This window comes from Penaeus chinensis, chromosome 8 (assembly GCF_019202785.1).
Source record: "Penaeus chinensis breed Huanghai No. 1 chromosome 8, ASM1920278v2, whole genome shotgun sequence".
NCBI classification, from domain to species: Eukaryota; Metazoa; Arthropoda; class Malacostraca; order Decapoda; family Penaeidae; genus Penaeus; species Penaeus chinensis.
The window spans coordinates 41,721,104-41,746,103 of record NC_061826.1 but is presented as its reverse complement, the minus strand read 5'-3'; the positions used below and the strand labels follow the sequence as shown (position 1 = coordinate 41,746,103).

At 39.2% G+C, this 25,000-nt stretch overlaps 1 protein-coding gene across 1 annotated transcript in view; it reads left to right on the top strand.

Moving 5' to 3' along the window:
• The first annotated feature begins 3,838 nt into the window (after positions 1–3,838).
• The window catches only part of LOC125028302, a 31,668-nt gene continuing 10,506 nt past the window's right edge, over positions 3,839–25,000 (top strand). Inside the window, exons 1-22 of the mRNA XM_047617750.1 lie at positions 3,839–3,994; positions 7,509–7,644; positions 8,286–8,582; positions 8,778–8,929; positions 11,448–11,538; positions 12,519–12,818; positions 13,191–13,406; positions 13,760–14,029; positions 14,235–14,465; positions 14,661–14,951; positions 16,369–16,623; positions 17,345–17,477; positions 19,118–19,257; positions 19,421–19,675; positions 19,886–20,215; positions 20,527–20,751; positions 21,076–21,354; positions 21,607–21,885; positions 22,110–22,448; positions 23,348–23,617; positions 24,232–24,516; positions 24,652–24,948. Coding sequence (XP_047473706.1) covers positions 7,512–7,644; positions 8,286–8,582; positions 8,778–8,929; positions 11,448–11,538; positions 12,519–12,818; positions 13,191–13,406; positions 13,760–14,029; positions 14,235–14,465; positions 14,661–14,951; positions 16,369–16,623; positions 17,345–17,477; positions 19,118–19,257; positions 19,421–19,675; positions 19,886–20,215; positions 20,527–20,751; positions 21,076–21,354; positions 21,607–21,885; positions 22,110–22,448; positions 23,348–23,617; positions 24,232–24,516; positions 24,652–24,948 — 5,068 coding nt within the window. The 5' untranslated portion in view covers positions 3,839–3,994; positions 7,509–7,511. The remainder of the gene's footprint in view (positions 3,995–7,508; positions 7,645–8,285; positions 8,583–8,777; positions 8,930–11,447; positions 11,539–12,518; positions 12,819–13,190; positions 13,407–13,759; positions 14,030–14,234; positions 14,466–14,660; positions 14,952–16,368; positions 16,624–17,344; positions 17,478–19,117; positions 19,258–19,420; positions 19,676–19,885; positions 20,216–20,526; positions 20,752–21,075; positions 21,355–21,606; positions 21,886–22,109; positions 22,449–23,347; positions 23,618–24,231; positions 24,517–24,651; positions 24,949–25,000) is intronic.

The following is a 25,000-nucleotide window of genomic DNA, read 5'->3' as shown; positions in this document are numbered from 1 at the left end:
ACCCTCAGTAATCACTGACTGACCCCAGGCTATTCACCGTCCCCTTGGATTGTTCCATCGACCCCTAGCGGCCGATATCAACCACTTTGAGAACCCCTGATCTAGACTATAGATGAAATTAATAAATACTTAATAGTATGTCAAGAAAAAAGTGTGTCTATATATGTACACACATTTTCGTCATTTCGCGGTAAATATGTTGCCGGAGCAGATGTATCTGTGTTGTTTATTACTCTATTTTTATGCTCTAAAAGATAGCCATTTTCCTCTATCACTCGTTAACATTAGCGTGTGTGTGTGTGTGTGTATATATATGTGTGTGTGTGTGTGTAAATTTAAACTAATTCTCTCTGACACTGCTAGTCACCTTTTAAAACTGTAAGACAAACTGATAAGTTGTTACGTTCGATAAGTTTAAATTTGGGAAAGTCACTAATAAACTCACTGATTCTGTTCAAAACCTGGTTCGCTACATAGCCCTCCTAAATACATAAAATTGGACTAGTCTTTCGCCCCATCCTTTCTGCTATTGGCACATTCAATTACAGCATTGCCAAATTCTTAGTACCAATCAGTATGCTCAATGGCACGACACTGCAGCCACCTTATTAACCATGTGGATAACCATCCAACTGTTGAAGGGTTAGTTGCCTTGAAATGGCCTGTTTGTCTTTCAACTGTTATGCACGTTATTTTCAAATTGTTTATGATTTATATGTTTCTATTGTTCTTTATAATTTGTATATATAAAAATACGTATATATAGATATATTTACATATATATGTATATACATACATACATACATACATACTACACACACACACATACACATATATGTATATATATATATGTGTATATATATATGTATAAAAGGTATGAATGAGAATGAACATCTTCACAATACAAGTGATGTATTTGACCGGTTTCGACTTTGTCTTCGTCAGAAATACATACATCAAGGGAAATACAGAGTATATATATATCAGACATGAGCTGATGAACTACCTGACGACTGTGACCTCCCACTTGTTGTCCGTATAATTGCAGCTGCGACCTTGGATAATTTGAATCTACGACGCTGCGTTGATGTTTTTCTCCGTCGCGATGTAAGCAGCTTCCATGACTTTCCTTTTCTGTATGTACAGTCCTCCATGGACTATTTTTGCTTCCTTCCAATTGGGTAGATGTCCAGCTTCATCTACATGTACCACCATGGCGTTGGAAGTTCTATGTGTGACGGATGTCAGCTCGATGTTCGCTGATCCTGGTGCTGAAACCTCTGCCTGTTTCACCAAAGTATGCTGTATCGCAATTGCTGCAGGGTATGCGATATACAGCACTGTTAGGGTTGCTTCTGAGCTGCTTCTTGTCCCGTATCATGTCATGTATCTTTTTCCAGGATGTGCTGGCGATTTTCACATTATTGCCAAAGTATCTGCTAATCGTCTGGGAAATGTTACACGACGGTAATTTCGAGAAAATCATTAGAAAAAAGGTGCAGGGTTTGGTTTTGAAAGTATACTCTCCGCCTTCTTTCTGAGGTTTAGTAGGAAGCCTTTGGGGTATTTATGATTCATAAAGGAGACCTCATCAGACGTCTTCAGAATTCCGGTTATAAAAATAAAAAGCTTGCAAGTTTTTATGTAAAATCCCTCTTCGCCAATGTACCCACAGACGGAGCAGTCCGAGCGGTCGAGAGGGTCACCAGCTCCATGGCAGACGCAGAACTTCCACTGCAATTATACGGACAACAAGTGGGAGGTCACAGTCATCAGGTAGTTCATCAGCTCATGTCTGATATATATATATACTCTGTATTTCCCTTGATGTGTGTATTTCTGACGAAGACAAAGTCGAAAACGGTCAAATACATCTCTTGTATTGTGAAGATATTCATTCTCATTCATACCTTTTATACATTTGTCAACATGAACGCGGTTCATATATATATATATATATATATATATATATATATATATGATTATATTACTTTCAGTTTACACACAGACACACATATGTATATATATATTTGTGTGTGTGAAAACTTTTCTTTTAGTAGAATATTGTTAATATTTATAGCAAGGCGCTAAAACAACAACGAAATCATTAATTATTTCCCGCCAAATCGCCAAGACTTTGTTGCCTTGAGAACATTTAACTCTTCGTAATGACCTTTGGTACCTGCTCCCCGTAAATTCTTTTTCATATTTATTTTATCTTTCTTCTCCCTATATTCAATATAAATGTAAAGAATTTTCAAACTTATCGTTATCCATTTCATCCGATTGTAAAATAGGACGTTTTTTCTGCGAGTTTCATAAAGTTTTTAAATGTCACATCCGTCAACTCTGTGACGTAACCGATAAACTATGATAAATAAAAGAAAAAACGATAATCTTAATGATCTAATTATTGAAAAAAACTTGCAAATGACATAAAATATTCAATGTTCAAAACACATTGATATTAAAACAAATACGAAACATTCTTTTCAAAATTCGAAATGTGTGTGAAATTACCTTGGCTTCAGGAGCCAGATAGCCTCTAAATGCATAAAGTTCTCGAGATAAAAATGCACACCGACATATTTTCAGATAACATTTTATCAAGTCACCACTTGGCAAATCACACTCGAAAATTAAATTATGCGTACGTGACTTAACTGTGTTTATATGATAAGGAAATTTGATTAAATGCGAATGCCAGTGATAGGTAGTGAATGTCAATATAAAAAAAAGAAAAATGGTGAACGGTAGTCGTATATATTTCCACGTTGAATAGATTAATTAAATAAATTGAATACGTAAATGCACACACACATACACACACACACACACACACACACACACACACACACACACACACACACACACACACACACACACATATATATATATGTATATATGTACATATATATATATATATATATATATATATATATATATTATTATGTGTGTATTATCCTCAGCACTTTCCATTCCACATTTTGCAGTTGCCTCAATTCAGGTCATCGACCATCCTTTGTATTTTCCCCACACTGTACTTTCCCTATACTCTACGCAAATTCACAAGCCTCAGTTACATTCCTCTTCTTACGTCTCTCACTGCGTTGGTCGTCCATTACAAATTCTGCCACCTTCTTACGTCCTGTTACATATTACGTAAATGTCACTAGAGAAAGTTTTCTAATGATTGTGTTTTCTGTATTGATAAATCATTCCATATACTTCGCAACTCTTAATTCGTTCATCTGTATCAGAAAATCACACTTTAAGTCAGAAAAAACGATAGTTACCGCCGCTTCGAGAGGGTAATGACGAAGTTAGTACAGTTTCTATACGAGATGCAGCAGCGAGGAAGGACTTGAGGAAAAAGAAACCCTTTGGTGCCAAACCGATAGCGGAGAAAGGGTGGGAGAGAAAGGGAGAGAAACAGAAAGGGAAAGTATATATATACATATATATATGTATATATGTATATATATATGTGTATATATATATTTATATATTTGTGTATATCTGTATATATATACATATATAATTAATCACAAACACATGTATAATGTTATATATATATATATATATATATATGCATATATTTATTTATACATATACATACAGACATATATATATATATATATATATATATATATATATATTACACACAAATACTCCCTATCCAAAAAAAAACAAAAACAAAAAAAACAGAACACAAAACCAGCTCTTTACTTGAAATTTTCCTCCATTACCTGCATGCTCGAAATAAACCCCTGGCTATCAGGAACAAACACCTGACTAAAGGATCTTGCGAGGGAAAAAATACCTAAAACTTTATCAGCCACGCAACCTTGATAACACACAAGGGGAACTGTGTGCGTCTGGCCTCTTTCAGTGTGGGAGGTTCACCAGCCAGCAATACACGTTGACTGAACTAACCCAACATTTGTATTGTGTTTGTGGTGTAACGGCTAAAGTGTGGGAGTTTTTTTTCAAGGTAGTATTTTTATTTCCATTTTTTCGACTCTGGTATGATATTCCGTTTAGTAAAGATTCTCTTTTTTTTTAGTTTTTTTTTCCAATTTTTGCAAGGTAGTGTTTTTTTGTTTTTTGAAACTCTTTTTCTGGTATTCTGTTTGGAGGTCTTGTTCTGTGTGTGATATTTCCTTAGTTTATTATTGTTGTTTTTATTAATTATCTATCTTTTGTTTTATTGATTATCATTAGCCTTATTATTGATCTTTTGCGCCCCTTAAAATCTTTTTCTTCCTCCTCTCTCCTTCTTATCTTTCTACTTCTACTTTTTTTATTCTTCTCCCTCTGTTCTCTCTCTTTCTATTTCTTGCCCTCTTTAAACCCCTTTTCTTCTTGTTCAGTATCTTTGTCTCCCATGTTTCCCCATCTCCCTCTCTTTCTTCTTCTTCTTCTTCTTCTTCGTCTTCTTCTTCTTCTTCTTCTTCTTCTTCTTCGTCTTCTTCTTCTTCTTCTTCTTCTTCTTCTTCTTCTTCTTCTTCTTCTTCCTCCTCCTCCTCTTCATCTTCCTCTTCATCGACATATTAATTTTCATCATCATCATCTTCTTTATTAAATTCCACGACATGTTTGCAGTTGCTATTTAGTACTAATAACCGCAGCGGAACAGGTGTCCCTCAAGGATTACTCTGAGCAACATGCTTTTCGAGGTGGGCTGAAAACGAAGGGACGGAAGGGGCTGAAAATTGAGATCTGACCCTGAAATGACGTTGAGAAATGACGCTCAAAAGAAAATGAGAAATGACGATGAATGAAATTGAGAAATGGCACTGAAAAGGAAGGACCGGAAGGGGCGTTAAGAAATGACGATGGAAATCAAGAGTGGTAATGAGACTAAATTATGGTAATGATAATGATTGCAATAATAATAATAATAATAATAATAACAAAAATGATATTAACAGAAGCAATAATAATAATAATAATAATTATTATTATTATTGTTATTATTATTATTATTATTATTATTATTATTATTATTATTACTATTATTGCTGTTGTTGTTGTTATAATAATAACAATGATAATGATTATAAAAACAAAAGGACTATAATACTGACAAGCTGGACGCGGAAACTTTCCAGGTGTTTTTCTGCGATCAATTTTGTTACCTTAATTCCCCACCAACTTGACTAAGATCATATTAAAACTAAAACAACGTATTAAACTAAACCGGACTTAATGTTTTTCTATACCCGACTTAATTACACTATTATTATTCACTAAACACAAATAGACGTTGTAATTCCCTTCTTGGTCTCGCTTTGGGTACCGGAAAGTCATCAGATTTTTTCTTTATCTTGTTAACTTAAATATTGAAATATGAGACTTCGGACTAGTACAGTGGTAACGTGTCGGCCTCACATCCGAGGGGTCGGCGGATTGCGCCCCGCCAAGACGCGAGAAGTTGCTAATGTCGCCCGGAGGTTACTGCTGTGGCTGGGCACCATGGCGGCTAAGGGTTAAGCTCAGCCGAGTCAGCATTCGTCGACACAGACGTGGCTCCCCTCATGGGCATAACCTGGGCGAGGCTCAGCTTCGCATATCGGACTTATCCTTATTGAGAAATGAAATATGAGTGTGATTTTTTTTACATTAATAATGGTAATATTCTCATGGTAAAATGTAAGTGGAAAATATTGCATTTAAAACAATCGTAATGATAGCAATGCTGATAACAGTGACGACCCACCGACTGCTAATATTGATAATATTAGTCATGATGGTAATAATAATTCTGATGATAATAATAACAGAGACAATGGTGATAATTGAAATGATCAAGTCAGCAAATATTTTGCGTGACTTCCTCTGAGTTCTCTGAGCAATTACCGGATAAGTGTTTGATCTTAACGTTTTTGTAACTATTCCGGGATAGCCTCTTGTGATACAACGTTCATGGTAAAATGTGTTCCTATATTATTTGTATTTGCTCTTTGCCTTAGTTTTTTTTCCTTTTCTTTTTTATGTTTTTTTTTCTTTTTTTTTTTATCTTTCAAACTAAAACGTGTTCCTTCTTTCATGTTATCGACCTAGCACTATGCAGCTGTACCATCTGGCGATAAAAGAAATAAATATTTTTTGTCTATACAATTATAACCACTACAACAGAGCAGTACAACAGTGCTGTCAACAAATATTTCAAATACCAATTTACTATACTGTTGATTCCGGAGAAAAAAATTACATTTTTGAGTTTTCATTGATCCATACCCCATCCTCTTTTTTGAATAGGCACAGAAACAGATTTGTATTTGACATAACCCTCCAGTAAAATAAATATATCAACTCCTTTTCACTAAACACGTGCAAATAATGACGAGTTTTAATCCATCAAAAACCTGACTGTTCTTGAGCTATCATGAAACATCAAATTCCTAGTGACATTATTAATTCTTCTTGTTCAGAAACAACTTTTCATAAAATAAACGATAATGATCCTTGTGGGGAAGAAGAGCAGTCTGGCTTGGAGACTAAAGCAACAGGTGGGATGTGGTACCTTCAGAACTATTGTCTTGATTTCAATACTCTTGTTTTATGTAAGTACGGCATTTTTATAGTTTTGACATAATTTGTTTTCACTTTGAAATATGAAATATGGTGCCTATGTAACCTTGCTTGGAAATACTGTCCCTTGCACACCTGCAAAAGCCAGGGGTGCATGGGACAGAATTTCCAGTTGTTTATAGGCACCAACGACTCCTTTTTTGCTAGTCACCATAAAAAAATAATGATAAATAAATAAATCCTCCCGGTCCGCCTCCTCCCAGAAACAAGAACGATAACCAATTTTTTCATGTGGTTTCATGTCTGCTATCAGATAATAAGCACCTATCTAATGTTTCTTTCCTGTCTTTATATCCGTGCGCGCGCGCGCGCGTGTGTGTGTGTGTGTTCATGCATGTGAAGTAGATGTGTAATAATGATAAAACGACTTTGTTCTTGCGTGTTCTCACGATCAGGGTAGCAATTTACCATGTATTTATTACAAATACCTAATATTCATGCTATCGACAGCAGAAAAAAATAGTTCAGCTGTCAGACCCTGGTAGGCTTAATGTGCTTAAATTCCTAGGTTGATCACACACCATTAACTTGAATATTTTACCTCCCCTTCTTATGGGGTGTATACGTACTTACACAATGATACGCGTGGCTAGCAAGTTTACTGCGTATTGTGCCCCAAATTAGCTATATTTCGTCAAAAAGAGTCCTTCATTCAAAACGATTTATAGCAAGTTTTTAACATCCTTTCTACAGTGCCATTGCTTTTGATTTACATTCCAGATAATAATATTGTATTGAAAAAAAAAAAAAAATGTCTGATTATAAACTGTCAAAATTATGTGCGAATAAATGACAGTAAAAAATACTAAATATGAATCAACCAAGTACTTTCTTATGATAGCAGGGCATGGCTACGCTAAATTTAACACATAGCAAGTAAGCTTATTTAGTACCCTTTTTTTTTTTTCCAGAAGATGATAATCCACAGAAAACGACTTGCCATGCTGAGAGGGAGACCCAAATTCTCGCTCTCCCTAGGAATGGTGTTTTGTGCTGTGTTACTCCTCAACATTAGTTCTTCGAGTGTTCTCGCTGCTACATGTCAAGGTTAGGTACAGAGATTTATTAATCATACGCATTGGTGTGGCATATTATCATCCCTCCTCTCAAAATTCAAGGGAATGGGAGAAGGAATTTACACGAAAACTTTAAACGATATGGATACGTATTTTTGTATTATATATATATATATATATCATATATATATAATTTTTTTTTTTTTGAGTGTTTATGGGGCTCCCAAGATGGCCTTCGACCTTTTCTCTGCCTTGAAAGCTAAAAGTATCGGTATTCAGAGAATTTTTTTTTTTTACCTTGCCACTTGCCACCGCCTATGGTCATATGACTCAAAAGGAGATATTGTATACTACAAAGTAAGCGTTTGTTTATGTGAACTTCACAATAATTTATTTTTTCTCTATTGATTTGGCATGTATTACATTCTATAATTTAGATGTCCTTCACAATGCGCTATGTGAAAACTAACTGAAAATGATAACATGTTATTGCTTATTTTCAGGTTACATGAATTAGAAGAAAATGCATTACTTTCCATACCTAAACCCTAATAGACTGGAACAATGTACTGATTGTTGGTTTTCCTCATTATTGCAAACAACATGATTATCATTAAAACATCCATATCACCATTAGTAATTTGTTAATTATTCATAATTCGGCTAAAACAGGTATAAAGATCGAGAGCATAGTTCAAAACTGGACCACAGAAGAAACTACAGAAGTGAACGTATGTCTCAGTTGTGGACAGAGGCTAGAACAGTCACTCTTGACTCAGTATGACCTCCTCATAACCAATGACCTTGGGAAATCCTGGCGTACGAGGGGAGTATTACAGAAAACAGATCGTCGCCTTTGCTTTCCCGGGGTGACTCTGGAAAAGGAGGATTTCGCCAAAACATTAACCTATACGGTCACAGAAAGTGGAGGCAATGAGCTGATTGAAGAGGTGGAGACATTCTTAATAGGTAACAATTATCATAATTATAATTATTCTTATTCTTCTTATTATTATGATGGTGATGATGTAATGGCTCAACAAATTCAACAAAAAGTCGGTTCAAAATTGATTTAAGTATTATCAATCCTTAAGGCCAAAAACCACGTCGACTCCAGAATTCTAACCATCTCTCTTTTATTTTCTGAATCAAACGCAAACACAGTTCCCAAGATAACCCCCATGAGCCAAGACATCTACGAAATATGCTGGGAAAACCCTGGGGATCTCACGTTCTTTCTCAAGCAAGAGGAGTCTGAGACACAGCAGACCGCCCCTTTCACCTGTGAGCGATGTTGCCGATATCTTATCTCGCAGGTGAGAGCTACTGTTACATTTGTTTTAGGAGGTTAGGGCAAGCTTCTGCTATGGATAAAGGATTATCCATTTTTGAGAAGAGCAAAAGTGTGGTACTAAGGCACCCATAGTGCTTATGGCAAATTAGAATAAGGCACTCCACAAGGGGGGAGGGGTATTGTCCTCTACTGTTTAATTTACTTATGCACTCTCTTTATAAGCTCAACACTGAGTTAGGAAACCTATGCAGCATTATATCCTATGCTAGTGACATTCTTATTCAGGTATTTGATTGGGGGGGATCATGTGCCTCCCTAAGAGTCCTAAGACTGATGTATGTTTCCCTTGTTAGGTCCATGATTGACTATGGATGCCAGATCCTTAGTATGTTGCTACCGAGTGCCCACCAAACCCTTGAAGTTTTACAGAACAAGGACATGGGAATTATCCTTGGATGCCCAATGATTGCTAAAGTTCTTGTTATGAGGAAAACGCTAGACCTCCCCTCTATTCACAGTCATGTCATCCAAGTTGAAATCAAACTCGGCATCAGACTTTTGCAGCTTCTACACAGACCAAGAATCTTCAATATCCTATCAAATGAGATAAATTATAGATCTAGGCATGCCCGGCCTCGATATCCCAATCTCATACAGTCTAGTTTAGAATGGAAAACCAAAACTGCTCAGTCTATTCTATTCTTTAAAGTATGGAACATGGAACCTGTTAACATTCCAGAAGCAATACTTGTTGCCCCGTGGCACAGAACTCATGTATATGTTCATATTGAGAAATCACCAAGGCTTAAATCCATGACTTCAATAACAGAACTAAAAGCTCATTACTTGAAATATATATATAGAATATTTTCCATGCCCCTCATGGTACACCCCCACTTGCAATCTAATGTGACACCCCCACTGATCCTTATGAAGCAGCAGGAATTGGTGTACTAATACTTGATATAGATCTTGAAGAAAGTGTGTATTTCCAGCTAGTTAAGCACAACTGATACGACTTAGCAGCCATAAGCCATGCCATTAAAAAAGGTAGTGAGCAGCAGCAATACTTTGCGATCTTTACTGACAGCCAAGATGCACTCCATAGGCTCACTGCATTTAACCCAGAAAACATGGCAGCTAGAAATATCCACCACATTTCTATACTATCAGAAAAGGGTATACGAGTGTCACTGGATAGCCTCTCATATAGGAATATCATGATGTGGCAAGGTTGATCAATTAGCCAAATAAGCACTTCTCCGTGAAGAACCATGTTATGCAGTATATCTCAATAAAACAAGAAAGAAAAAAAAGGGGGAAAGAAAAAAAAAAACGTGTCATCAGCGGTCTTCGAGTTTATAAAGGTATGGTCCATTGAAAAGAGGAAAAACGGACATGGTAAAATCTGACATTACGAAAGTATTGCAGGGACATCGGATATAGAGAAACCGTATAAAGTCTATAATGTACAGCTTCGGAGACAACAGGTTATATTGACTAAGCTACGCGTAGGATATCAGTACACTATACAATACGTAACAGGATGCAGTTTTGGAGGCAAAGCCAGTTTCATATCACCACTGCAAACTGTGCAAGGCTCCCAAGTCTTCTAATCTTACCCATTGCTTAGCTTGTTGCAGGAAAATTGGATCCTAACAAGCAAACAATACTGTCCACAGATTAGCACTTATTGATATATTAACTCTATTGTAGACACTGGTCTTGTCTTTGACGTAATGTAAAATGTAAAAGTTATTTTTTACCAGCAAGATGATAATTTACTTACGCAGTGTCAATGGCACAGCCCTTCAGACATGTATATAACGCTTATGTTTGAGTGGTAGCCCTCTACACAAATAGAAGCACAGCCAGTTTGGATTGATACTTTGGTATCTTACCCTGGCTTTTTGTACAGCATATACACTGTTCTGTAAATAAATATTATCAAATCAAATCAAAATCTCATGGCAGACGGCAGATTATCAAATTGCGACACAATATACATATATATATAGATAGATAGATAGATAGGTATAAACATATAATGATCAAAATAATGGTAAAATAACATTGATAATGCTAATAATTATAGTAAAAATAACAATTATGATAATGGATATGATGGTAGTAATAGTGATAACAATAATAATGGTAACGATAATGTTAATAATAATAATAATAATGATAATGTTATAAAGATGATAATGATATTAACGATAATATCAATGATAATAATGACAGTAATAATAATAGTTGCAATAGTAATGCTGATAGTACTGATAATGATGATGATGATAATGATGAAAAAAGAGATAATGGTAATGATAATGATATTATTGATGAAAATAATATTGATAATCATAAATGTAACATAATGATAATGATAACGACGATAATAATAATGACAATAACAGTAATGATAATAATGATAATAGCAGAAATATTACTACTACTGATAATAATGATGATAACAACAACAACGACATCAATAATAGTGAATAAACAAAGAATAGCACACCTCCCTTTCACACTTGCAGAGTCCAGGCGACCTCGTGACCCTGGAAACAGCTGGTACGAAAGACTCCTTCGCCAGACAGCTGGTGCAAGTCCGCCTGCCTGAAAATCTACGTACGTTGCGCCTCTCACTCTCACTCTCATTCTCTCTCTCATAATCATCATCATCATCATCATCATCATCATCATCATCATCAGTATCCTCTTCATCATCTTTTTCTTGTTCCTGGCCATTCTCTAAGAGAAATGAAATGACCGAGCAAAACTGATCTTGTTTTTTCAAGGCGCTTCCTCTTCGTATGCATGCTTCTAAAACCTTTCTAAAAAAAAAAAAAGTTCCAGTACACTTTAAGCTTATCGAATTTCACTCGAATCTCCCCTTAGGTCGTATCATCATGGCCGTAACGTCATTGACCTTGGGATTAGATAATGATCATAAATCTTCGAGAAAAGGTTACCGGACAGAACTGAATCCGCTGAATACCTCTTTAAGTTGTGGAGAGCCATGCTATATTGTTTTCATACACTCACCTACATACGCATATATATATATGTGTGTGTGTGTGTGTGTGTGTGTGTGTGTGTGTGTGTGTGTGTGTGTGTGTTTGTGTGTGTCCTCACCTTGGATTTCATACTTCCATACATTTACTCGTTTATCTTGTTAACACACGTTTCAATTTCGCGACGTCATTTTGAAAATGAGACCGGAAAACATGATAATAATGATGATTATTATTATCCTTATCATTACTGTGATGATAATAATAATAATCATAGTAATGATAATGATAATTGTGATAATAATAGTATTATTAATAATAATAATAACAACAATAATAATAAATATAATGATGGTAATAATGGTGATGATAATGATAATGACAGTGATGATAATGATAATGATAATAATAGTGATAATAATAATAATAATAATAATAATGATAATGATAATAATGATTGTTATCATCTTTACTATCATCTTAATCGTAGCAAACTACAAAAAAAGATAAATATGAATACACACATACACACAACAAAGCATTGAAACATTAAAGGCGGTTTATCAGTTCAGCAACCTAATTTCTTTCTTCCAGCAAAATCTAAAAAATCCCTTATCATCAAGGAGCTTCACAAGGTATCCAGGGACGACGACCCGAGTGGAAGAGAACAGAACATGAAGGTTTATTTGGATCCCAACGAACCACCCGAGGCAGACCATTTCACTTTATACCTTGTGACCAGCGAAAACCAGATACCATATGCCTTTTATAAAAAACACGATGCTGCTGTGATCGAGTTCTCGGGGAATTTCGTAGATTCGAACCATGTCATCATAAAAGCTGAGAAGGACGGCGCAATGACGGGGTTTGGCTATGTGAGCCGGGATATAGCAGGTAAATGCCCATTGGAAGTGTTGGTGCTGACTAGAAGGTATGGGCAGGTTTTTTTAAACTGTGTGTGCTCGCCGATTTGTAAATTGTTCGTAAAGTGTTCTCTCTTTTTTTTTTTTTTTTTTTTTTTTTGTGAAAATTGTTTTAAAGCAAATACTAGATTCGTTACCCCAAGTTTACCTCCCTGTCCTCAGCAGGTGTCTTGAATAAACAATACACTGTATGTGGATAATTAAGAAATGGTTTCCGCTGTTTCCAATGGTTAGTTGTTCACTTCCCTCACAGACACATATTCCAGGCTCAAATGCACAGGCTTTAAATAAACAATCGAGACATGTACTTCTCTGTATCTCATCCCCGAATCTTCCCTCACAGACCCGGGTTCTAGGGTGGCGAGGGTAGGGGACTCCAGCGCCCCGTCCCTCAGGGTGGATCCAGGGGCTCGAGGCCAAGTGGACGTCCCTGACAAGACTCCCTGCGCGGGAGGCTCTGGCCCTTGCTACTACGTCGGCCAGACCGCCCCCCTGCCCCCCCTCTGCGATAACTTTCCCGATATCATATTCTGCGACGCCGTTGTATCGGAAGTGCAGAGTGAGTGACGAGCTCTCAACCTCAGTAGTGAGGTCTGGGAAGGAATGCGTCATCTATCCAGTTTATCTAAGTTGTCTAGATTTGACATGCTCGCGAAGTGCCTATTACTGCCCAGAAAAAAAAATATTTCCTTACAACCTGCTCCATAATAAAACTGGCTAACACAGTGAAGGTGGAAAATGTACACCCAAATAAGAGAAGAAAAATAACAATCTCATTTCCTTCGTAAATTGTTAGATAGTATGAACTATACTTTTGCCTGTAATATTTGCACGAGTTCTCTTGACTTCCTTCCTATGTTCTGCCAGACTTCTGTCTTGTATTCACACGCCCCCCCCCCCCCACCCCCTCAGACCCGACCGGCGCCCCGGCCCTGGAGCTCCGCAACCGGCAGGAGCTGCGAGTGCAGCAGCCCCGGCCCGACGGAGCGCGGACTGAGGTCGTGGTCTCCAGGGACGGCTCCATCCTGTCTCCCCCCGACGACTTCGGCTGCGACGACCTGGGCGACGGCATTTGCTCGCAGCCTGTGGCCGTCGCCGACGACCTGGACGGTTTCGACGTGACGCTCGTCGTGCTGGACGGCGACGGCTACGTCACGGCGTCACTCGCTGTGCCCTTCGAAGGTACTCTTTCTGTTGTTACCGCTTTTCATTTTCGTTTATCATCATCTTTATTTCAATCATCAGCAACACATGTACATATTTAAGAGGCGGAATGCCGAAAGACACCAAGACCTCTCTCGTAAAGAGAAGGAAGAGGTCTTGTCCTTCGTCTTTCCCTTCCCCCTGAGTCAAAGGCCAACTAACAAGCATCTTCTTCGCCCCGCAGTGCACGGCGTTGTCGCGTTCTCCCTCTCCTCGGACGTCCTGCAGGTGGAGGTCGACCCTCGATCGAGGGGCACGTACGAGGTCACGCTGCCCGACCTCTTGTCCCCTCCCGCGGTCACCGTGGAGTGTCAAGCTGGGTCGCCGTGTCGCGTCTGGTTCGCCGGGGTGGAAGCGCCCCCTTCAGTGAGCGTCAAGAAAGAATCTAATACCGTTTATGAGGATATATCCGCAGGTATTACGGTTTATTACTGCTTCTTAGTTTTTTATAAATAGCGACTCTTATTGACCTTAGATGATACTTTTTCATCCTTCAGTACTGCTGATCCTATCCTTGGTGTCTTTACCTTTACCGATGTAATACGCACGTGTACGCAAGGGCGTGTCGCACGCCGTTTAGAACCAGTCGACTCAGACCCCGCTTCCGCAGGCCCACCTACTCCGGCGTCCCGAGTCGAGCGCCTCACCTCGCGCGGCGCCGACGCCAGCATGGACGTCGAGGTGGCGACGGGCAGACCCGTGACACGTGCCAACCTCGTGACCTTCTCGAGCGACGTCGCCACGGACGCCGACTGCGAAAGCCTCGCGGCGACGCCTTTGGAGTTCGGCTTCTCGGTGGCTGCAGCTTCACGCGACGCAGGAGAGTGGAACTTCTTGGTCGTAGGATACGGCGACGGCGAAGTCCTGCTGGAGGCCGGCCGAGCGAAGGTAACACTCTCAGGTAAGGGCCTCCGTTTCTGTTATGGCCTTCTTACGTGGCACTCGCTCGTTTGCAGGCCGTCTGCACTACCACCACCAACTCGTGTCACGAAGAGAGGGAAGGAATCTAGTGGAAATCAGTACTAAACACATCATATTTGGATTTAGTTGCAAGTCTGCCTTTAAAATTTCCCTAATTAATGGATACATTAATAACCTGCCCTTGATCTTTAAAATCTTTGAAGTATTATAGAAGTGAAATGCCCATAAATTCATATTAGTTTCATAGGAACCACTTTACCATAATGACTTATTTTCATCCCACGTGGGTCCACGTAATATCTAGAATCAGCCATGCATGTCTTGCAAATAAATTGACGAATAGATAAAGCAATCAAATAAGGCATTCCTAATTGTCGTTTCGTTAGCAGCCGCTGTTGGGTAATATTATGCCATCTGTCTTTATGGAAGTTATGGGATAGCGATCCAACCCGTAAATTAGTTGTATTACAATATTTGCATAACAAGAAAGATATGTTAAATATACAAAATGTAAGCATAAACTATTGAGAAAAGGGAATACCTGGAAAATAAACATTACAGTGACCAACATTCATTTAAATTTCCAAAGCAAGACTTCAACGCAAAGAAATAATTTAGAACTGGATTAATTCACAATACTGACATAAACAGGAACGTTTTCAAATGCAATAATGCAAACAAACATTGTTTTAATCTAGGAATTATTTGAATTTCAATATTAGAATGATCACACATTCAATTTAAATACTAGAACATTATTTCAAACAGGCAAAATAACCAAATAATCACTTTGTGAAATATACACCATACACAACAAATGCATAATTATATAAAACATTAACCCTTAGTCATTGTTCGATTCTTATCAATCGAATAAACTTAAATAAAGAAACTTAAAACACAGGCCACTGGGCCAGCAGCAAACTGTCCGAAGATTAAAACCACAGCTTATCAAATCACGCAGCATCCTCAGTTACACAAGATCACAGTCTATTGGCAGGATAAACAGACTGAATCATGATGGGTGACCGTGCAAATCCAAAAAGGAGAGAAATTATCTCAAGCATGTGGCGGACAGGGAGACACCTACTTGCCCCCCCCCCCAAAAAAAAAAAAAGGAAAACACAGTGTATTAACGATAACAAAGCACAGCGCCTTGCGACACCAAACACAATCATTCATAATTCAGATCCTTGCATTCTTTATTTATAAACAGTTGTAATCTATCAATAGAGATTTACAATTTGGGGAAAATCACAAAACAACGCACACGATGAGTAGTGAGCCAAGACGGTGAAGAAATTCAATTGAAATAATAATAATAATAATAATAATAATAATAATAATAATAATAATAATAATAATGATAATAATAATAAATACCTCTCGGTCCGCAGCCATGGACTCCCGGGTGGGCGTGGTGGGCTCCGCCCTGGGCTCCCCAGACGCTTCTGTCAGGGTCGACGTCGGGAGCCTAGATGACGTTAGTGTCGAGGGCGTCGGGTCGTGCGCGAAGCCGGACAGTCCCTGCTACTTCCTGACGGAGGCGCTGACGGCGGGCACTCTCAGGCACTGCGTCACCATCGCCAATTCGGCAGGAGGCGGGAGCAGTGACGTCTCTCAGTGTGACGTGTCTTTCACGCCCTTTAAACGTGAGTGATATTGCTTCCATTGTTAATAATACCAATGTAAGATGATATAATCCAGTATGTAATTATCTTTGTCGTTTACAAGTGATTACTGGCTTGAAGAAGAAAAGAAAGGATATCATCTTTATAATTTGTTTTCTTTTATCATTTTCATTATTAGCATTGTTAGTATTGTTTTTTTATTGTCGTATTGATTATTTTTGTTCCCATCGCCGTCTTTCCTTGCATAATAAGCATAACTACTGATTTTTCATAATTGTTTACTTCATTAGTATTATCTATGGTACCATTAACAGGCCTTAAAAATAGTACAGCTATTGTTATTATTTTGTAATTGTTAACATGTCATTATATCCATCTCTATGACTAAGATCGGCTTTTGTCTGAGCAAATTACTCTTTGCATTCATACATCTGTTCCCATCTGGTCTAACGCTTGTAATCCCCTTCTGATACTGTATATCAAATAGAAACAAGAAAATGAAATGAACTGACGGGACAAATTAAATAATCATGTATATTAAGAATAATATACCCTCCCCCCTTTCACCTTTTACAAAAGAAAAATGCTTCGCAAAATTAATACCCACACGCATAATTACACAAACAAATAAACCATTAATTATTAGAAATAATATGACCAACTCTTCCCTATGTACTTACACTTGCCAAATAGATGAAGTACAGATATTTAGGATCATATGCCGACCTCTTCACTCCCATAGCGATGGTCCAAGAACCAATGTTAGAGCTGGTCGACAGAACTATCCTGAAGGTTACTCCCGAGACGTCAAATTTCCATTCTCTCGAGGTGGTGGCTTTCAACCCGCAGACTGATGACCTTCTTAGTAAACCAAGGTAAGACGACGAGGTAGATTTTATGTAAATTAAATGGATTCTTTTTTAATTAGCCAGTGAATATATGGACAGTCATAACTAATATATATGTAAGAAAGTATAGTTGAGCTGTTATTATTAATTATATATGTAATATTGGTTAGATTACTTAACGAAGGCATGCTTTATTATAGTTGTGGTTACAAAATACTGTGCTGATTATGTAGCTGATTTCAGACTAAATTCAACATCAAAAGTCATGAACATCTTAAAACTAATCTTTTGTACCATGTGACTTCAAACTTCCCTTTGAAAATAGACAAAAAAAAACTTTCACAATAAGGTTAGATCAGCTTTCATTATAGTTTCTATCGAACAATCTCTAGGCTTGGCGATACTGCAGGTAGAATTTCACTGGGAAATACCTTTATACAGTAATAGCAGATGGCATATTTAAGCATTTTCTTGATGCTGTTCAGTGTTTTGGTTTCTCTGGCAGTAAGCAAACCGATTCAACTTTCTCTCCGAGGAATGAAATGAAACTTTGGGTTGTCTAAGTGTGGAACTGAAAACTGCAAAGGAGTTATTTTTTACGTTTTAGCGTTCATGCTGTATGGTAGCTAACAAACTGTGATTAGTAATGGCGTTATTAATATTTTTGCTACCATTATTAACAGCAGTAGTATTTTTTATTGATCTGTTGATTGATTTTTTTATTATTATTATCATTATTATTATTATTATTATTATTTTTTTTTTTTTTTTTTTTTTTAAACGAGGGCCATATATATTACGGAGGCTAATATTCCCAAGTTTTAGCAGTTTCTGAAAAGAAATTCTTTACGTGGTTGAATTTCTTTATTTTCTCCTTAGTTCTTGTTTTCTGGTGATCAGAGGTGTCAGCCAAGTGTGGAATACGGCGCCAAGAATAAAACAGTAGATTTGTCTGATGTAGCTGGATAAGAGTGAGGAATGAGATCACAAAGTATTTTCTTGGCAGGAGATCTTTATAATATTGTATTCTTCATCAGTTACACTCACCCCAAAATCTTATGTTATGTATACACATCGGATAATAATGTTAGGTTAATTGTCGGTCAGTATTTTGATGAAGCGTAATGTAGTCCTCTTTTCTAAACCTTAGTTTATAAGGTTCCTGTAATATAACCATAGCATGGCGTCCTCATTTAGATGAAGGAGAAACAGGAAAGAACCAAGTTTTGAACCTTGAGGAATGCCCTGTTTGACCCATTGTTTTGGAATGGCATAGCAAACATGCCATTTCCACTGCCATTTTAGTTTGTTAACTGTTTACACATATATGGATCCACAAGTGCTTAGTCAACCGTAGGTCTATCAGTGTGCAACAAATTTCACAAAAAAGGCATAGGGAACAGTACCTATACCTGCGGCAATTGAGCTAATGACTGTAGTACATTGATACCATATATCTATCTGTCTATCAATATATGAAACACAAACGCATATATATGTGTGTGTTGAAGGAAGTGATCACGTGCTTTACTTACCTTTACTTCTGTATATATACAAAACCACACGTACAGGGTGGAAATAGGGAAGGGGCTTGGAACTATACGAAATGGGGACGACCTTTGATTAAGGCTGATCATCTAAGCAGCGCTCATATTTTTTTCTCCTAGTCCGCTGTGCACTCCAGAGCCCGGCGGATCCTGTATTCAAGAGGTGGACATTACAGAAGGACTCCTGGACTTCAGGGTGCTTGTAGTGGGGGTGGACGCGGCAGGGGAAACACAAGAGTCTGTTCTTTCTCCTTTCTATGGTAAGTGAGAAAGGGAGAAGGAGTGGGAGTAGGGAGGAAAAAACAGAGATAAATGTCTACGTCTGTATAACTAACGAATCCCTAAGAGTCCAAGACATGCTTACAAAATCAACTCATTCTCAGATTACATAAAACAATATAATATATTCTTTTACCTTTGTAGACTTCATGACCCACGCCCAGCACTTCAACAACGGTACTGACCTCGAAGTCCGCTGGCGAACCTCCAGTGAGCAGACCTTCAGTATCAGCATTGAGGACGATGTTTCGGGTGGCTTCACAAAGACGTCCATAGCATGTGGACAGGACCCAAGGACATGCAAAGCTTATTTCACCAAGTTAAGCACAGAGGTGGCTCATAAGGTGAAGGTGACGAAAGATGAGACGGCCGTGTCGGTTTCCGTTCAGCCAGGCCAAGGTAAGGAAGATTTCCAGAGTGGGTTTAGTCTGAAATAGACGAAGCATGGAGGCATAGACAGAGAGTGTGATAATATTATGAACCTCCGAGGCAGATGTGTATATATATGGCTCTGCTCCTTATTTCCTTCCCAGTCTTCGAAATTGCTAATAAGCTCTTACACCTCTCCTACCATAAAAGATAAGACTAACAGATCCTCTCTTTCCAAAGATGCCACGACGCCCCTTTCCATTACGCGAATCTCCAAAGTCTCAACACTGCGTCCTCAAGCGCAGCTGACGATCTCGTCCGCCGTAGACGTCGAAGCGGTGAAGTACCTCGAGTACGTGGTGATCGAACCCCCTGTTGGCAGCGATATTGTTCAACACATTGCCTTCGCAGACTTCAGTGACATCATACACACAGGCAACACCATAACATTCGAAGACGTAGAAGCGCCGAAGACGGGCGTCGAAGTGACGGTGATGGTCATTGCGCACGCGGGCGACGGCGCGGACTCGGACGCCCTGGCCTTCGGGAAGGTCTTGATCACTTTTGAAGGTAATTGGGAAGTGCGGAAGTACAGTGGTCCTGCCAGAGGTAGTGCTGTTAGCGGGATCAGATAGATATTTATTGAATGCATAGTTTCGAATGATAAAGATTGCTATGAAAATCACGATACAGTATCATCTTTTTTACACTTGCTTTCAGTTATATGTATTTAGTCTATTAATTTTCTCCTTATCAATAATGAGAAATTAAGTGACACTTTCCTTCCCATCTTCTTAGTCCATTAATTCCCTCATTACTAGCATTACCGTTGTAACATATATAACATAATATGTGATATGCCCCTCGCCTTCGTCCAACAGATATCAAGCTCCCAATCATGACGAAAGTGGGAACAGAAGCGTTCCAATCCCTCAAAGTGGAGACGAGAGCAATGGCAGTCAATGTGAATGGTGTCCTGTGTGAAGCCAGCACAATCTGCTACGATTTGGAGCCACATAATATCCTGGAGCCTCCCGAAGTCTGCAGGAACAACACCCCGACCGTCGAGCAGTGTGACATGACGGCAGCATACGTACAGCCAGAGGGTAAGTTTAGACAGGGAATGACAGGGAATACAGGGACATTGGCAAGGGAGCACAAAAGCCGCGCAAGGGGAGTTTAGTCTGACACGCAAAGCACTGTGGCTGTATTCCAGTTCAGTTCATTCATGCTGTGCTTGTTTCTGTTTAGATCAGTAGTTCTCAGCTTATACGTCGTGCCACACAAGTGTACTCTTAGAGGGTGTCGCATAAACTTGTATACTTCTTGCCTTTGGAATTACATTTTTTTAAGTTTGATGTAAAGAGGATATAAAACGAGAGAATAAATCATAGCACAGAGTTAAAATTAATACGTTTCCCCTCAAACAGCTCTGATCGATCCGTCGGTTCAGCTGAGCTTCACCGGCCAGTCTGAGGAGGACCTGACTGTCGCCGCCGAATTCTCCGAAACGTCGCTCACAGTGGAAGCGAAACTCTACATAGGCTTGGAGGATCTGACCCCGGAGCCACTAACCTGCGATATCACTGGCCAATCGACAAAGATCTGCGCATTCAAGGTTGAGCCAAAAGTGACGGAATTTAAGATTTTGCTGATGGTTTTAGATGCTCAAACGATTGTGGTACAATCTCATGTTGTGGAATTTGAAGGTAAAGTTTTTTTTTTTTTTTTTTTTTTTTTTAATTCATTTTACCTATTTCAAATAACCCTGGAAAAATATTCAATAAAAAATCTAAACAAACACATTCACCTGATGAATTTATAATTCGCTTTTTTCACAATTTCACCAAAAATCTTACAAATATATATATATGTGTGTGTGTGTGTGTGTGTGTGTGTGTGTGTGTGTGTGTGTGTATATATATACATATACATATATATGTACATATATAAAATTCCAGATTTCCAAACTCGAATTCGACAACTGACATCAAACGCCATCGAAGTCCGTTGGCGAGCTTCACAAAACCAGGAATACGACGTCGAAATCTTTCCTGAAGTCAAAAGTAGCTTCAGCAACACTTCAGTACTGTGTGGAGGTGAAAAGCCTGAAGACAGCGACCTCTGTCTGGCTTACTTCATAGCGTTAGACCCCACTGAGAATTATACGGCCAGTGTAAGGACGAGAAACAGCGAGATGAGTGTGCTGGCGGTCGTGCAGATGGAGGCTCGCGTGGAAGGTAAGCCTCACGTAATACCGTGCCCTTTTAGCCACTTTTATTACATCTAGCATTTTTTACTTCCATTTCTTTCTCTTGCCGAATTAATACATATGTATTTGTTTTACAAATATTTACGTAGGTAGCAGAAGCGATATTTAATCTGTACAGTAACATATACATATATTTCTATATAATATATACAAGCCATCTACAATAACTTTATATCTCTTCTATCACTCCAGCGTTAAACATAACAGAACTGACCCTCGCCAAGACTGAAGACGCGAGTACAGAGCTTAACGTGTGCTTTATCGAGAGACAACTGGCGGAAAACGAGGCTCGGATAGAAGAGAAAAACCTTCTGTACAAATTAGTGGCGGTGGATGCCACTGGACGACAGTTACGGATGACGTCGAATTCCTCTCTCGTATCCTCATCCGTCCTCGAGGGGAAGCTGTGTCTCGGTCCGCTCCCTCTTGACTTCGACTTCGACTTGAGTGACAAGGTCCGGATTCTCGTGACGCAGGAGGACCTCGATACTGACGAAGTCGTAGCTGGAGACGTCGGGGTGTTCCTTTTGGGTGAGTTCGGTTCCCTGCTACGTCCACTCCTTTTTGTGTCCTGCTGTGTCTTACGGGAGGTTCTGTGAGCAAAGGACCCTACCACTCACACCATGTGTTGCTTCTACACCGCCCCTTATGCCATCACTTTTCATCTGTTTCTATCCATATTTACATATCTATTCCTCTCTCTTATGACATGCCTTCTCTTGCTCTTTTAATTCCTATAATATAACGGTCTCCCATATTTTCCTTTTCTCTGTTTCTATTTCATCACTACCTACGTTGTGTCTACGTGTTCTCGATTAACTGTTAAGGTAAAAAAGAGCAAGTACTGTCTTTATCAATAATTTCTTTTAGCAAGAACCATCTGCTGATTAGCTTCCACGAAAGAAAGTAATACCATCTTTATAACATATCTCCTGGTCGTTCTTCCACTCAAACCATTGATTCTCTCGTCCTTTTCATCTCCATCACCAAATTTCATCCACATTTTCCTTCTGTCCACCTATTTATCTCTCTATCCATTCACTTATCCCATTCTCTCTCTCTCTCTCTTTCGCTACAAGTGCCACTATCTCTCCATCTCTCGCGTCCATCCACAATAATCCACAAGCGACAGAAAAAACGGGATTACTCCTTTACATATCATTGGTTTTATCACTGTTGTTGTTTTATTATTATGGTTATCATCGTCGTTATTATGTGTTGTTTCATTACCACTGTTATCGTTATTATCATATGTTGTGTTATTATTTTTGTCATCATTTTTAACACGTGTTGTTTTATTATTCTTGTTATCATCATTATTATCAAGTGTTGTTTTTATTATTATTGCTATCCTTTTTCTCACGTGTTATTTTCGTATTGTTGTCATTGCCATTATTATCACCGCTAGTACACCACCCCACTTACCGCAGACCTTCGCCAAGTGGACGTGAGGCAAGTGGGCGCGAAGACCGTGCGGGCGAAGTGGACCAACAACAACGGGGCCCTCAGCTTCGACGTCGGGATTGGCGTCGACGACCTCTTCTCCGTGGAGTGTGGCGTGGGGGGGGACGCCGAAGAAGAGTGCTTGCGATACCTCCACGTGGAAAGCACAAGCAAGCAAGTCACGGTTACGTTGAGGGAGATTGGGCTTAGTGTGGACCAGCAAGTGGAGGTTACACTCACGCTGAGGGATTTCGATGGTAATTTATTGTGTGTGTTTCTAAGATGCAGGCCTGTGAATGGTGTCTCCTTTATATAAGAATTTTAGGCCAAGGTCATTCTGTACCGTGTAGGCACCGCGTGAATGAGTGAGATCGCCTATTTACTCTCAACCAACGGAATGTGTTTCTGGTAACTCCTCAGAAGCTTGGCAAACAGACTACACAGATATGAAAAGTTATTTTAGTAGTGCTGCTTTCAGGGAATTGTAGCGAGTCATGCATTGAAATATTTTTATTGCGTCAAAAGGCACTGGTTTAAGGATGTCCGTCAGCCCAGTGGTCTTTCACTTCTAACACACACACACGTACATACCTACTGAGAACAATATCTTCAAAAACTAGTGACGTAGTAGACTGAATTTGCTAAATTCATTTTAAGCAGAGCAAACCAGAGCTCGACCATTATTCATAAGGTAGGTTAGAAATCTGCAATATTGTTATAATTATTTTTTTCCGTTATATCCCCCCCTGGATCACGGGGGCCAGGGTATGTGCCTTATGTTCCCTGGGGTGAACATACTTCTGCTTTCAGGATCTTTCTTCCCAGCTTTGCCCCGCCATTTATCCTGTGAACCTTATTTCCTCGTCCCTAGACATACAAATAAGCAAAACGGATTTAACTTGGGACGGTCGTCTGCGCGTCTGCTTTGAGCCCAACTCCATGGATTCGCTTTACTTCCTGGCTTTGGAGAATGAGGAAGGCGCCGTTCAGGAGGTCCCCCAGCTTCGCCCCTACGTTGAGGACGGCCTCACCTGCGTGTTAAGCAATGACGCCATGCAGACAGAAGGATACGTGTCCTTATGGGCTCTCTTAACAGCCTTCGACGTCTCTGGCGCAGTAGTGCAAGCCTCTGGGAATACTAATGTCACCGACTTTTGTGAGTTTGTGTTATGGTCCTATTTACATGTATTTCAAATTATAAGTGAGCGTGTTTTTTAAACAAGACTAAGACAGTCTTCAGCTCATCTCCTCCAGAAGATAACTCGATGGGTTCCGCTCCTCTTGTCCACAGTCTTAAGCTCCAGAAGAAGAGTCAGCGCGGCCTTGAACGCCGACACCCACGACCTCCTTGTGTCGTGGTTCCTCCTCAGCGATCCCAGAACCATCAGCTCTTACGACGTGACGCTCGAGGAGACCACAGCAGACGGCACGAACGAGCTGGTGACTGTAGGGAATACCGAATCGTCCCACGTCTTCAACGGCACGAAGGCAGGACGCTACTGTGTGTGCGTCGTGGCATATGTGAAGGAAAACAACGTGACCAGCCAAAAAGTGTGCAGTGCTATTCTCTCCATACTTCAGTCGGATGGTAAGAGGCCTTCACCTTGTAAGGTGGAAATATATATATACACACATACATT